Source organism: Salmo trutta, chromosome 14 (assembly GCF_901001165.1).
Source record: "Salmo trutta chromosome 14, fSalTru1.1, whole genome shotgun sequence".
In the NCBI taxonomy this organism is placed as follows: Eukaryota; Metazoa; Chordata; class Actinopteri; order Salmoniformes; family Salmonidae; genus Salmo; species Salmo trutta.
Window position 1 is genome coordinate 68,479,819 of NC_042970.1, and position 13,010 is coordinate 68,492,828.

A 13,010-nucleotide genomic window follows, 5' to 3' on the forward strand; every position below is an offset into this window, starting at 1 on the left:
TTTCATTAATAAGCGTGGCTGGGCACACACACACATGCAGTAGGTGCATGTACTCACAGGCATCCGCAAACACACACATGCGCACATATACACACACATATACATGAGCCTGCCCATACACACACACACACACAGATGTGCACACAAGCACACACGCACACACGCACACACACAAAACACACAGAAATACACACACGTCTCCGGGCTTAATGCGATGGTGTGAAAATATGTGAGTGTAAATGAGATGCAGACAGCCTCACAGCAGAGTCCCTGACAGAAATAGAAGAGAGAGAGAAAGCGAGAGAGAGAGAGACAGAGAGAGAAAGAGAGAGAGACAGAAAGAAAGAGAGAGAAAGAGAGAGAGAGAGACAGAAAGAAAGAGAGACAGAGATAGATAGAGAGAGAGAGAGAGAGAGAGAGACAGAAAGAAAGAGAGACAGAGATAGATAGAGAGAGAAAGAGAGAGAGAGACAGAAAGAAAGAAAGAGAGAGAAACAGAAAGAAAGAGAGAGACAGAAAGAAAGAGAGACAGAAAGAAAGAAAGAGAGAGAGAGAGAGACAGAAAGAAAGAGAGAGACAGAAAGAAAGAAAGAGAGACAGATAGATAGAGAGAGAAAGAGAGAGACAGAAAGAAAGAGAGACAGAGAGAGAGAGAGAGAGAGAGAGAGAGAGAGAGAGAGAGAGACAGAGATAGATAGAGAGAGAGAGAGAGAGACAGAAAGAAAGAGAGACAGAGATAGATAGAGAGAGACAGAAAGAAAGAGAGACAGAGATAGATAGAGAGAGAGAAAGAAAGAGAGACAGAGATAGATAGAGAGTGAGAGACAGAAAGCGAGAGAGAGACAGAGAGAGAGAGAGAGAGAGAGAGATAGATAGAGAGAGAGAGACAGAGATAGATAGAGAGAGACAGAAAGAAAGAGAGACAGAGATAGATAGAGAGTGAGAGACAGAAAGCGAGAGAGAGACAGAGAGAGAGAGATAGATAGAGAGAGAGAGAGAGAGAGAGAGATAGATAAAGAGAGAGAGACAGAGATAGATAGAGAGAGGAGGATATGGCTCAGTTCCGAATAACTAAGCTGAGGTTTGAAGAAAAGAAGCAAGTCATGTTTAGAATTCTGTGCATGCCACTCATCTCTGAATAATCAACAGTGAAAATATATTTTGGTGTACTTTTACTTGCTTTTCTTTAAAAAAAAACTTAATAGAAACAATTTGGAAATACCAGGTAAATAGATACTGAAACTGGATGGTAAAAAAATAGAGCGTTGCTATTGTGCATTGAAAGTACATACAAGCAGTAATAAAGCCAATTCAACAAGTCCAAGATAATGAATGAGAAAGCTTAACACTTTATTGATGACATCAGAGCAGATGGGTCTGACATAAACGTTTGGCACTCAGAACAGAACAAGGTTTATAAACGCTGGGTGGTGAATGGTAATGACAGTATCACAATCATATTTACAATCTGATCCATGGTGAAAATACTGCCAGTTATTATGATGAATTATGATGAATGCAAACTTGATATGAATCGCATTGCATTTTATTCACTATTTTAAAAATCCCCAAATAAATTATTTAAAAAATGTAATCCTTCAAGCTTTCACCCAAATCCAAAAAATTCAAATAAATTGCTTAAGAAAAAAAGTAAGCTCATAATAAATAGGTAATTAAATAAATACTAGAAAACACAAAGATACGGATACTCTAGGTAGTTAATGTTATGTTAAAATATTAATTATGAAACAGGAATCCTACTTGTACAGCTGCTAGTCTACTACATTCAAAATCATCTGAATTGAAATGACGTCAACCCATTTGATTATCTTCCACCTGAAAATATTCAAGTTCCTCGTACCCAATTGTACCAAAATCCGCATACACAAATTGTTCATAGCTGCTGGAAAATCTACTGAGAAAAAAAGGCATGATAAATATGTTTTTTACAATCAGGTTTCTAAATTAATGTGGGCTCTGTGTTTCCTGAATAGAACAAAACATTTTATTTCCGAACTGTGTATGTAAAAATCTACAAAAAACATGTCTAGTTCGATCTAAATTTAATAACACTAAACCTTGTGAGACCACATTACTAACGATACTCTACATTCAGTTCAGAATAAAATAAAAACCTGAAAACATGTTAGTCTGATAAAGATAATCTAGTGAGAATTTCAGGGAATCTTGTTATGTTGAGTTCTCCAACGCTTCTCACACGCACATCTCTCACCTCTCTCTCTCTCTCTCTTTCTCTCTCTCTCTCTCTCTCTCTCTTTCTCGCTCTCGCTCTCGCACAGGCACGCACACACATAACACAAGGCTGTGGTCCTCACTGATAACGTCAAAGAGAGATTAACTTTACTGCAAATGAGTCACCTTCGCTGACACCTAAACAGACATTTGGAGCGTTACCCAGAATACCTCATAGTTAACTCCCCCAAGTAAACAACACTTTTTTTCTCCCCTATCTCCATTTCCATCCCCTCTTCCTAAACCTTTTCCCTCTGGAAATCCCTCCATCCCTCACTCCTTCCAACGACTCGCCTCCTCTTTGGCCCTCTCGGCTTGCTTCAGGGCGTTGATGACGGGGAACCATGGTGACGGGGGCAGCTCGGGGATGATGCCGCCGGCGGCGGTCCTCTTGGCCTGGTTGAGGTGACCCAGGGCGGTGTAGAGACTGCTGGAGCGGGGGGGCGCGGCTGGGTCCTCCTGCTGCTGCTGCTCTGTGTAGTACCAGGGCTCCAGGGCTGCTGCTGGGGTGCAGTGCTTGTGCTGCATGGGGAAGAGGAGAGAGGATGGTTGGTGTCAATTTCATCATTTGCTTCAGGATGTGAAAAACGTTCTATTTTAAATCACTTCCTGAATTGAGTGAATGGAAAGTGACCCCCGACCCTGTAAGAGACAGGAGCCAGGAGGCAGAAGCGTCAGTGAAGAGGGTGTGCAAAGTGATGACGTCTGATACTGTTGCCTCTATTTACGGTTAGGGACATCAGGGATTCTGGTCATGATAATGGGTTGTGGAAGGACTCAGCAAACGATGAGGGCAAGTCACATGTTACTGCCTTACCCTTCACTGAAACTACTTATTACAAGTGAGTCACACAGCGTCTTATTCCACAGCGTGGGCGAGCATGCGTAAGGTTCTTTCAGGGAAATAATTTTTCATATTCAAACTTAGATGTGCCAGCGTCGTCTCATTAGATATGACACCCGAGATGCCATCCTTAGATAAATGAACATGTAAGCTGTTGAAGGGAAAGAATGGTACTCCACCAATTTGCCAAGCTCTGACAGGAGAAGCTTCAAGTGAGTTTTCCTTAAGAGCGTTTTCCGTTGAGCAGCATCGGCCTACTGAACAAACCCCCGAGGGAAATCCAAGGCTTCTTGACAGACTACCTGACCTTCCATCAGTATTGTGAGAAATGACCTCTCACAACAACCCTGGCTGCCTACGCTCTGCTAAACGGAAGACAACGCCACGACACCCTCCGTCTGACTCTCCTATTTCCTGCCCCTTTTCATGTCTCCAACAACACATTAGCTGTGGAAAAACGCTGCGAGCTACACTGTACCCGTCAACATCAAAAGCCTTTGCCGGGAAGGCCCCGTTGCCCATCTCCCTCCTCTCGTCTCAAGCCTTTAATCACAGTTTAGTCACGCTCAGCCTTAATGAAAGGCCCCTCTCTGATTCACGGGCGTCCCAATCTACTGCCTGACCAAAAAGCCTTGCCTGCCCCTCGCTCTTTAAAAGACAGGGGGCCTTTGTAGAGAGTAACAGGCGTGGAGCGTTGCCTGAGCACACGATGCCTGGGAGGTGTCCTAAGGAGATAATGAGTTTATGTTCCCAGAGTGAAGAGACAGAAAGAGTGGGAGAGAATCCCTTAGAAGTCTCTGGTTGGAATATATGTTGTCAACAGAATACAGTATGAGTACTAGATGAGGTGTACAGTAAGTATGGACTATAGGAGAGGGTGTATTAGTAAGTCATTGGGACTGGATGATAACTATGTTTGTGAAGGCGATTATAAGAACTTAGATAACAGTCCTCTGTTGGACTCTGTGAGAGAACGCTAGAGAAACAACCTCTGCTTCTTGTCTGTGGTTTTAATGAATGTAACCCCGAGTGGCGCAGCGGTCTAAGGCACTGCATCTCAGTGCTTGAGGCGTCACTACAGACACCCTGGTTCGATTCCAGGCTGTATCACAACCGCACATGATTGGGAGTCAAATAGGGCTGCGCACAATCGGCCCAGAGTCATCCGGGTTTGGCCGGTGTAGGCCGTCATTGTAAATAATAATTTGTTCTTAACTGACTTGCCTAGTTAAATAAAGGTTAAATAAAAATAAAATAAAAACCTCTAGGACTGTCTGACTGGGATAGGAGGCAGTGTGTGTATGTGATGATGATGCTTTCAGTGGTCTACCTTACCATCGGGACATAAGCTGTTTGGATAGAAGGTGTGTGTGTGTTAGTGATGCCTACCTTGAGAACGAAGCCCTCTGGGCAGGTAAGTTGATTGTACCACAGAGCCTTGTACATGACCAGCAGGAGAAGACAAGCCAGGAACCCAAGGGTGATGAGGATCAAACCTGTGAGCTGGAACACACACACACACACACACACACATGACCATGAATACCACCATTCCCAGCAGTACTTCAGTAAACATACTACTAGCCCCTAGATAAGACTTTACCTTGACCTTCTCTGATACCTCGTTGTACAGTTTTATATTCAGCTTGTTGATTCCCGGCACGTACAACTTCTTATTTTTCTTCTGCTGCAGCTGATACTCTGTTGTGGTCTTCACGATTACCTGAGGATGAACAGCAGCATAGCACACAGAGCACTCCGAGTCAGATCGCTGAGTTGGAACTGGGCTGCTGCCTTAAATAGAACTGTAAGGTGTGTGTGTGTGTGTGTGTGTGTGTGCGCGCGCGTGTGTGTGTGTGTGTGTGTGTGTGTGTGTATGTGTGTGTGTGTGTGTGTGTGTGTGTGTGTGTGTGTGTGTGTGTGTGTGTGTGTGTGTGTGTGTGTGTGTGTGTGTGTGTGTGATCTACTATGTATTCTAAGAGGCTCTGAGATAGTGTGGAGTGATGCCACAGCACTCTGAATCATTGGGATAACAGGGAGGCTGGGTCAAGGCACAGTACAGGGACCAATGGCAGGCTCAGGTATGATGTAGGCTTGATGTGTGTCCAGACGTGTAGTGTAATGTAATATACAGACAGGATGTACTGAACATGTTTAATAATTGCTGGGTACGCATGCACACGCGCACACACGCACGCACACACGCACGTTGTTACCTTGTCTAAGTATGGCTGTTGCAGCTGGTTAACCTCCAGAGGGGTGATGAGGGGGATGTTATCAAAGCCATCGTCCATAGACTGTTCTTTATCCAGCTTATCAGCCAGGTTACTGCCCAGCTTCACCATGTCTGCCTGCCTGAACAATCTGAATGAGGAAAGAAGCAGTGCAGAGGATCAGATGCTGGGTAACACAGCTCTGTTGGGTTCTATCTACTTCTCAATGACTGTCTGTCTGGACGATTTGGATCGCAATACAAACAGTGCTGAACGATTAGATGCTGGGTAACGCAACTCAGTTTAGCTTTACTGTGTAGAGGGTAAGATACTTGGTAATGCAGCTTGGTTCTTTTCCACTTAGTTGCTCCCTGTTTCCTTGTGTGGCTGAAATTGAAGATGATGTTAAAACGATAGTGGTGGTGATGATGATGATGATGATGATGATAATGATGGTGAGAGCTTTATTTAAACGGATGCCATGATATGCCTCTGACTGTCTTCGCCCTGCACTATCTAGGAGGTTTGTGTCAAACTAGATGTCATCGTCATGATGTCCGTTTCCACAAGTAGGTCTACAGTATCTCTTTCATTCGGCAATGTGCATAGAGTTGATTATGTCCATACTGGCTGTAGTTCCCCGGTGAGTCATGTAAAGACGGTACGTGGGCTACACACAGGAACACACGCTGTGGGTTTGCTTCATATCCTATGTGTGTGTTGGTCTAACTGTGCTGTTCCCGCTCCTCCTCGATCAGAGCACCATCTGAATGTGGAACACAAGGTGAGAAAGCCACTGAGCTCGTTGACGCCGTGTGAAACGCAACACCCCCTTCTCCGTAGCTCGCCATCCTGTACCGCTGTGGGAATGACTCATAACGATGATGCTAACAAGGGGGCAAAGGTCAGTTCCTCGCAGGTTCAATCATACAGACAGGTATAGGCAGGAACACAGACGAGCACGAAAACCATACACACAAACACACTCTCTCTCTCGCTAGCTATCTCTCTCTGTCTCACACACACACACACACACACACACACACACACACACACACACACACACACACACACACACACACACACACACACACACACACACACACACACAAACACTTCCTCCAGGTTCCATTAGCCTAGCTATTGTTGCACGGTGGAGTGAGTGGGTGGCTATAATGGCTAATGTGGTTGTCTGTACAGAACTACAGCCCACCATCTTCAGACTGTAGATTGCAGGCTACTGTAGGAGGGAGGTGTGGGTGCCATGGTGATTCAGATGACTGATTGATGCTATATCAATGCAGAATGAGCTGAGAGCCAGCTGTCAAATCTGTTCCTCCATCAGCAAAGGAATGAAAGAAAGTTTGGATGAATGTGGATGGCATTATAACCATACAAACAATATAGTTTCCTTAATCTTTTCTATTCATGTTGTTGGTCAATATTCTCTGAATATTTTGATTGGGAAGTACAATAAGGAGTTGATGTGAATTAATGCTTTATAAATGCTAAAACCACATAACACAACAAATGGAATGATTCTATAAACTAATAGTGTCTAGGCCTGTTAACTTTTTTCTTCATGCTTCACTAATCAGGCATCTGATCTCAACTTGCTGCATTGAAAAGAGCGTGTTTGCTGCAGCAGAGATTCCACTGATAAGCACAACGGCCAGGTAGCAAACATCCCGAAAACAAACAAGACAGAGAAATGGCATAAACATGACTGGTGAAACTCATCTCACATCACACGTCATGTGGCAACATACGTTTCGATAAGCACCATACATAACCTATAACCCTCATGTCATGGCACAGACTGCTCGAGATGCTCTTTGCATAGGCTACAAGGGCAATGGATTGACATTCAAGAATTCAAGAAGAAATTGAAATTCAAGAATTCGTTAATGAAAGCTAATTCGAACACCGATACATTGTCGCAAATGACAATGTCATCTTTGAAATTGTTTAGACCTTTGTGAATTTTAGCGTACTATTTTCATGCATTCGATTCATATCGAGGGGCTCTCAACCGTATTAATATGCTTGAAATATACCGCCATTATTGATACTCAAATAGACACAAAGACATAAGTAACCAATGCCGTTTTCACATCAGGCAATTTTTGTTGTGACAATCGAATCATGTAATTTGCAATGTAGACAATAGGATACCGTAGGCTACGGATTTATTCACGTAAACGCAAGCAGACATAAAGCCTTATCAATAAAATTGCCCACACAAACGATGACAATAAATCACACAGGCTATAACAAAGGGAGAAAAATGACTTACTGCGTACGAGGATGACGATCGGTAGGGTTGAGTCGTGGATGTTTACGGGTAAAGCAGAGAACTGTGAATACCGTTCGGTTACCGTGGTGATGTCTGATTCACCGCAGGATTGCGCATGTAATTCGGTACTGGTTGCATCCTCCAGAGGAAATTGGAGCCTCTATGATGCGCCTCATATTAAATGTGTCTGGGAGATGTTGGGAATAATAAAGCAAAGGGAATGAATATTTGACACATTAACTCTGATGTGTTACTGTAAAGGTGAACGTTTTTAGATGGGTAGGCCTATAATAAAAGAAAAGGTCAGGCAGCAGTGGCCCTACATAGCCTTGTCTGTATGCCTACTGTATGCCACACAGTCAGATCAACAGTTTTACACATGTTGATCAACTTTATTTACTTCTCACATGGGGAAAAATGGATTAGCCTACTATATTGAATTCCACAAAATATTCTATACACATTTAATAACTACAAATGATTGTATATATTGACCTTGAGACCGAAAAGGTGTGGTATACCGAAATCAGTTTGTGATATCCATATAGATATGTCATGCAATATTTGTTGAAAACCAATTACTAGGCCTACAGATGAAATAAAACCATTAATCTGTATGATTGGTTAAATAACTCAACCGTTCAATCATTTACAAAAATGTTTTAATGAAAATGTAATTGAAAATGAATATGATTTTTTAATCCAACCAAACACTACCTGCAGACAACTTGCTCATATTTAAATGACATAGTCCCTAGTTCCTCAAAGACTGACAAAAATGAAAGTGACTTGTTGTGAACCACAATGACCACAATGTGACATGCAGCAGCTGCTGCAGCTGATGGGGCCTGTCTATGGGATGGCTCTGTGATTCATCAGTGCCTCTAATTATGCCTTTCAATAGAGGTGAAGAGGTGATGCAGATGCCAAACAAGTGAAAAAGTGAAAACACGTTCTGTGTGTGTGTGTGTGTGTGTGTGTGTGTGTGTGTGTGTGTGTGTGTGTGTGTGTGTGTGTGTGTGTGTGTGTGTGTGTGTGTGTGTGTGTGTGTGTAAGAGAGAGTGAGCGAGAATGTGTGTGTATCAGAGAGAATGTGTGTGTGTGTGAAAGAGTGTCTGTTGTGTGTTTGTGTGTGTGTGTGTGTGTGTTTGTGTGTGTGTGTGTGTGTGAGAGAGAGAGAGAGAATCTGTTGCTTGTGTGTGTGTTTGTAAGAGAGAGTGAGAGAATATGTATGTATCAGAGTGTGTGTGTATGTGTGTGTATGAGAGAGAGAGAGTGTCTGTTGTGTTTGTGTGTAAGAGAGAGAGTGAGAGAGAATGAGTGTGTGTATCAGAAAGAGTGTGAGTTTTATGTGTGAGAGTTTGTGTGTGTGACAGAGAGGGTGTCTGTTGTGTGTGTGCGTGTGTTGAAGTGGGAGAATTTGTGTGCATGTGTCAGAGAGCGTGTGTGTGTGAGTGTGAGTGAGTGTGTGTGTGTGTGTGTGTGTGTGTGTGAGAGAGAGAGAGAGAGTGTGTCTCTGAGAGGTTAAGCGAGCAAAGGAGAAACAGACAGAGAGCAAGAGAAAGAAAGAAAGAAAGAAAGAGGGGACGAAAGAAAGACTGATGGCCTACAAAAAGAGTAGGATGCAGGAGCCAGGCCTGTCTGCCCGGTTAAAAAACCCTATTCTCTCCACGAGGACCCCTGCTACTCCGTCTTTGGTTATGCCTGATTCTATGAATTCATCATGCCTTTAGTACACAGTGAGGGACTGTGAGGGACTGCCCGACCAAAATATACCATTCGCCCCCCTTTTGGAGCCTTTTGTCCCCCCCCCGCATACCCTTCAATTGGACCTACATTTATTATTTTGACCTTTGCTTTGCGGGGGTGGGACTTCAAAGCAGACCCTCTATTTCTTCCTCTTTAGGGGGAGGGTCGTGTCATCCTCACAGTGTGAGAGGCAGACTGTTCTGTTCTGTCTCCTCGGGTTTTGTTGGTCGCTGGGAGATGGAGAGAGAGAGAGAGACCCTGGGAGAACATAATGAAAATGAGAATCAATTAGGTTATGGTCTTTAGAGTTAGAAGGGAGAGGGGAGAGAGTGTGTGTGTGTGTTCGTGTGAGAGAGAATGCGAGAGTGAATGAGATTCAGTTTGTGTGTGTGTGTATAGAAGGGTGTTCTGCGTTAAGAACTACACATGAAGTACAGACCGAGTGTCACCAGTGAAGTACTGGTGGGAAAATATAGCATCGAAGTGGAGTGGTGAATTCTATACATTCTATGGATGTTTACATTGTATCAATAGAATACATCATGTATTTAAGTATTGCAATAAGAAACATGACAAATGTAAGCGATTCAGCTATTAGAATAAAATCTGCATTAATTAAGTCTTTATAAAAGTGATACAACATAAGATGGCCAAGTACTCCATAAGCTCGTGTTATAACCGGTTATATCGTTTTTATAATACATTCAAAAAGGTAACCTGATTAGTATTACCTGTTAAGTGATTAGTGTTAGTGATTATTCAACAGTCATGTCACATAATGATGTCAAAAGGATTTTATTTGTATAACGCATTTAGCATTCTTAGACATGCAGTGTTTATATTGAATCAAGTCATGCTTTCTGATGGATAGGTGTTGAATACTGACTTGTATCATGGGTGACGGACCAGCCTGGCTTTCTTCTTGGTTGTGGTAACTGAATGGGTTAGCCCGAAATCACTGTTAATGCGAAATGATTAACAATACTGCCACCTAGTGACGAATCCATTCAAATCCCGCTAATACTATTACAGAACTGCGCCAGTTACTGTACCTAGTATGGCGTCCTATTTACAAGGTGTATAGCTCACTAAGCAACTTGAACATGCTAGGTAAGAATGCACTTCTGTGAATGCGGTCTGTTTTTATAAACTCTAAGAGCTTTCCTGATGTTTCTTATTTACCAACCAAATCTTGGAAACACTGTTTATGTATTTTCATGTAAATTCACTTCTCTTCAGCATGGGAATAGAAATGACAATGCAAAAACGGCAATTAAAAAGCCCCTTTCTAATCTTGCAACTGGAATCTCAATTCATCTCCCGATTTGACTGCATTGAAATGACCATGAAATATGACTATCTCTCCAACTTATCTACAGACTCTCTACACACAATTCACAGTGTTATTATCCTGGTTACCAACAGGTGGCACCACAGTGACAGTCAATAGAGCCATGCTTCAGTTCAGTTCTGTATTTTCACCAATTTGGTTAGAAATAAGGCATAACATGGTGATTAACTATTCAGTAGATCATGATGATAACGTCAAACAAATGTTACGTCCTGTATGAGCCGGTTTATTAGGAAACCTAACTTTAGCCTGGTCTCAGATCTGTGTGTTTCCGATTCACCTGCCACCTGACTATAGATAGGCCTTCAACATGACTCGGTTAAATCACGGACGCAGCATGATGACTTGGCTGGCATCAGTACATACTGTCTAGTATAGGGACCAGGTTTATAGAACTAGGCTTCTTACCGGTGACTGTTTCTCTAGACTACAAGCAGAAGTCAGGAGGAACTCTGAGCATCACCCTCCCTCTGGGCTATTAGATCATTTCACTGTAGACTGTGTGATCCTGTCTGGCTGTTACCCGTGTGACCAACACCTAGCCTGTTATCCTATTATTATCCATCAGGAGTCACTATTACTGACCTGGCCTTAATCCACATGTCTATATCTGGCCCTGGTAATGAGGAAATGGGCCTTTAAAATAGGACCACATTAGGATACTATTGCTGGTACACATGTTAGGTATAACCTTGCTTAGAGAGGGGTTACCAAAGTGTCACTGTCACCCTATGCTGTAAGGAGATTGATTGGAAAACATAAACAGGAAATCTAATGGAGCTAGCTAGGCTACTATGCACAAGAATAAGTAGCATTGTCATTTAGCATCTGTCATGTACCTGAAATTACTGCATTTTGCTAGACTGGTTTATTAATTCATTTTTGGGTTTAAAATACTTTTGATTCCAGAGGATAGCACATTATACGATTAATAAAAACACGTGTGGTCCTTGACTTCAGGGTAGCATGTTACAATTGATTTCTGAGGTTAGATTTAGAGTGTGTTCAATGGGACAGAGTCATCTGATGAATTTAAATTAAGGCCACAAGCTGTCTTTTAATTCATCACCAGGAGCCCATCAGCACTGTTAGTCAGTGAGGGAGCTGTCGTAAGGTGTTACAATGGGGGTGTTGAAGGATTTGCAATTAAAGGGCAATTGAAGGGTGAACTGTAACACTGCAGACAAGAATGGGAGAAACTCCCCAAAAACAGGTGTGCCAAGCTTGCAGCGTCATACCCAAGAAGACTCAAGGCTGTAATCGCTGCCAAAGGTGCTTCAACAAAGTACTGAGAAAAGGGTCTGAATACTTATGTAAATGTGATATTTCCGTTTTTTAAATGCATTTGCAAAAAAACTGTTTTAGCTCTGTCATCATGGGGTATTGTGTGTTGATTGATGAGGAGAAAAATCTATTTAATACATTTTAGAATAAGGCTGTAACGCAATAAAATGTGGAAAAAGTCTAGAGGTCTGAATACTTTCCGAATGCACTGTTTATTATATTGACTATAGGGTCTGACCACATGACCTGACCAGGGAAAACAAAATGTTTTTTTAAATGTTTTGAGAACAGAAGTGAACATTTTGCCTATTCTGGGAACATTCATTTTTAAGTTGTAGGGAGGTTCTCAGAATGTTTTACTACAGTTCCCTGAAAGTGTTCCTGGGAGGTTTTATTAACATTCTGAGAACATGTTTCAATAAGACTGCTAGCTTAGGTTAACTGTTTTGAACTCCAAGCACACATAGGACACATGGAAATGAATTTGCTTAGGCATTAATCATGCAATTTATTGTATCTTCTGTTCTCTATCCATGTAATTAGTCCACTGCACCTCCAGGATGGAGCTAGCATGCCATGTTTTTTTTACTTATACGAAGCATTTTAGTATATTCAAATAGACCCTATTTCAAAGGGAACAAGAATTCATTAAGATCAGGTGTGGCCAATTAACAAGATAGAGGATAGAGCGAGTTTTGTTGATGCCGAGAACGGAATGAATGTGTTTTTAAATAACGTTCTTACTAATGTTTTCATGTGGTTTTTATGGAAAGTTTTCTTAGCGTTCTCAGAACAATTTGAGAACATTACTTTAAATAGAATGACGAGGAAACATGTAGGAAACTTTATGCTGAATTACTGAAATTCCCACAGAAGAACGTTGTTTCTTAATGTTCTCTGAACTATTTGAAAAAATTCTATAAAATAATTCCATTCCCCACCCCCAAGACTGTCGCCCCCCAAGCCCCCGTGCTCTGTCCCCCAATAATGCACCAACAACCAACCTGTTGGCATGTGGAC

At 42.2% G+C, this 13,010-nt stretch overlaps 1 protein-coding gene across 1 annotated transcript; it reads right to left on the reverse strand.

Annotated features, from left to right (window-relative positions):
• Nucleotides 1-1,326: 1,326 nt before the first annotated feature.
• LOC115147216 (neuronal vesicle trafficking-associated protein 1-like) lies at nucleotides 1,327-7,804 on the reverse strand. The gene is made up of 5 exons (XM_029689322.1): nucleotides 7,607-7,804; nucleotides 5,314-5,461; nucleotides 4,701-4,820; nucleotides 4,487-4,600; nucleotides 1,327-2,775 (listed from the first exon to the last, which is right to left on the reverse strand). Exons 2-5 carry the CDS (start codon nucleotides 5,440-5,442, stop codon nucleotides 2,527-2,529), a joined length of 612 nt encoding a protein of 203 aa, XP_029545182.1. The 5' UTR covers nucleotides 5,443-5,461; nucleotides 7,607-7,804; the 3' UTR covers nucleotides 1,327-2,526.
• Between the last annotated feature and the right edge of the window lie 5,206 nt (nucleotides 7,805-13,010).

What these genes read in the sequence shown, in the direction of transcription:
- LOC115147216 (XM_029689322.1), bottom strand. Translation starts at nt 5,442, where the DNA reads ATGGTGAAGCTGGGCAGTAACCTGGCTGATAAGCTGGATAAAGAACAG. An exon ending in AACAGCCATACTTAGACAAG is followed by an intron (nt 4,821 to 5,313) that starts GTAACAACGTGC and finishes GTTCATCCTCAG; the next exon opens with GTAATCGTGAAGACCACAAC. An exon ending in CAGAGGGCTTCGTTCTCAAG is followed by an intron (nt 2,776 to 4,486) that starts GTAGGCATCACT and finishes TTCCCCATGCAG; the next exon opens with CACAAGCACTGCACCCCAGC.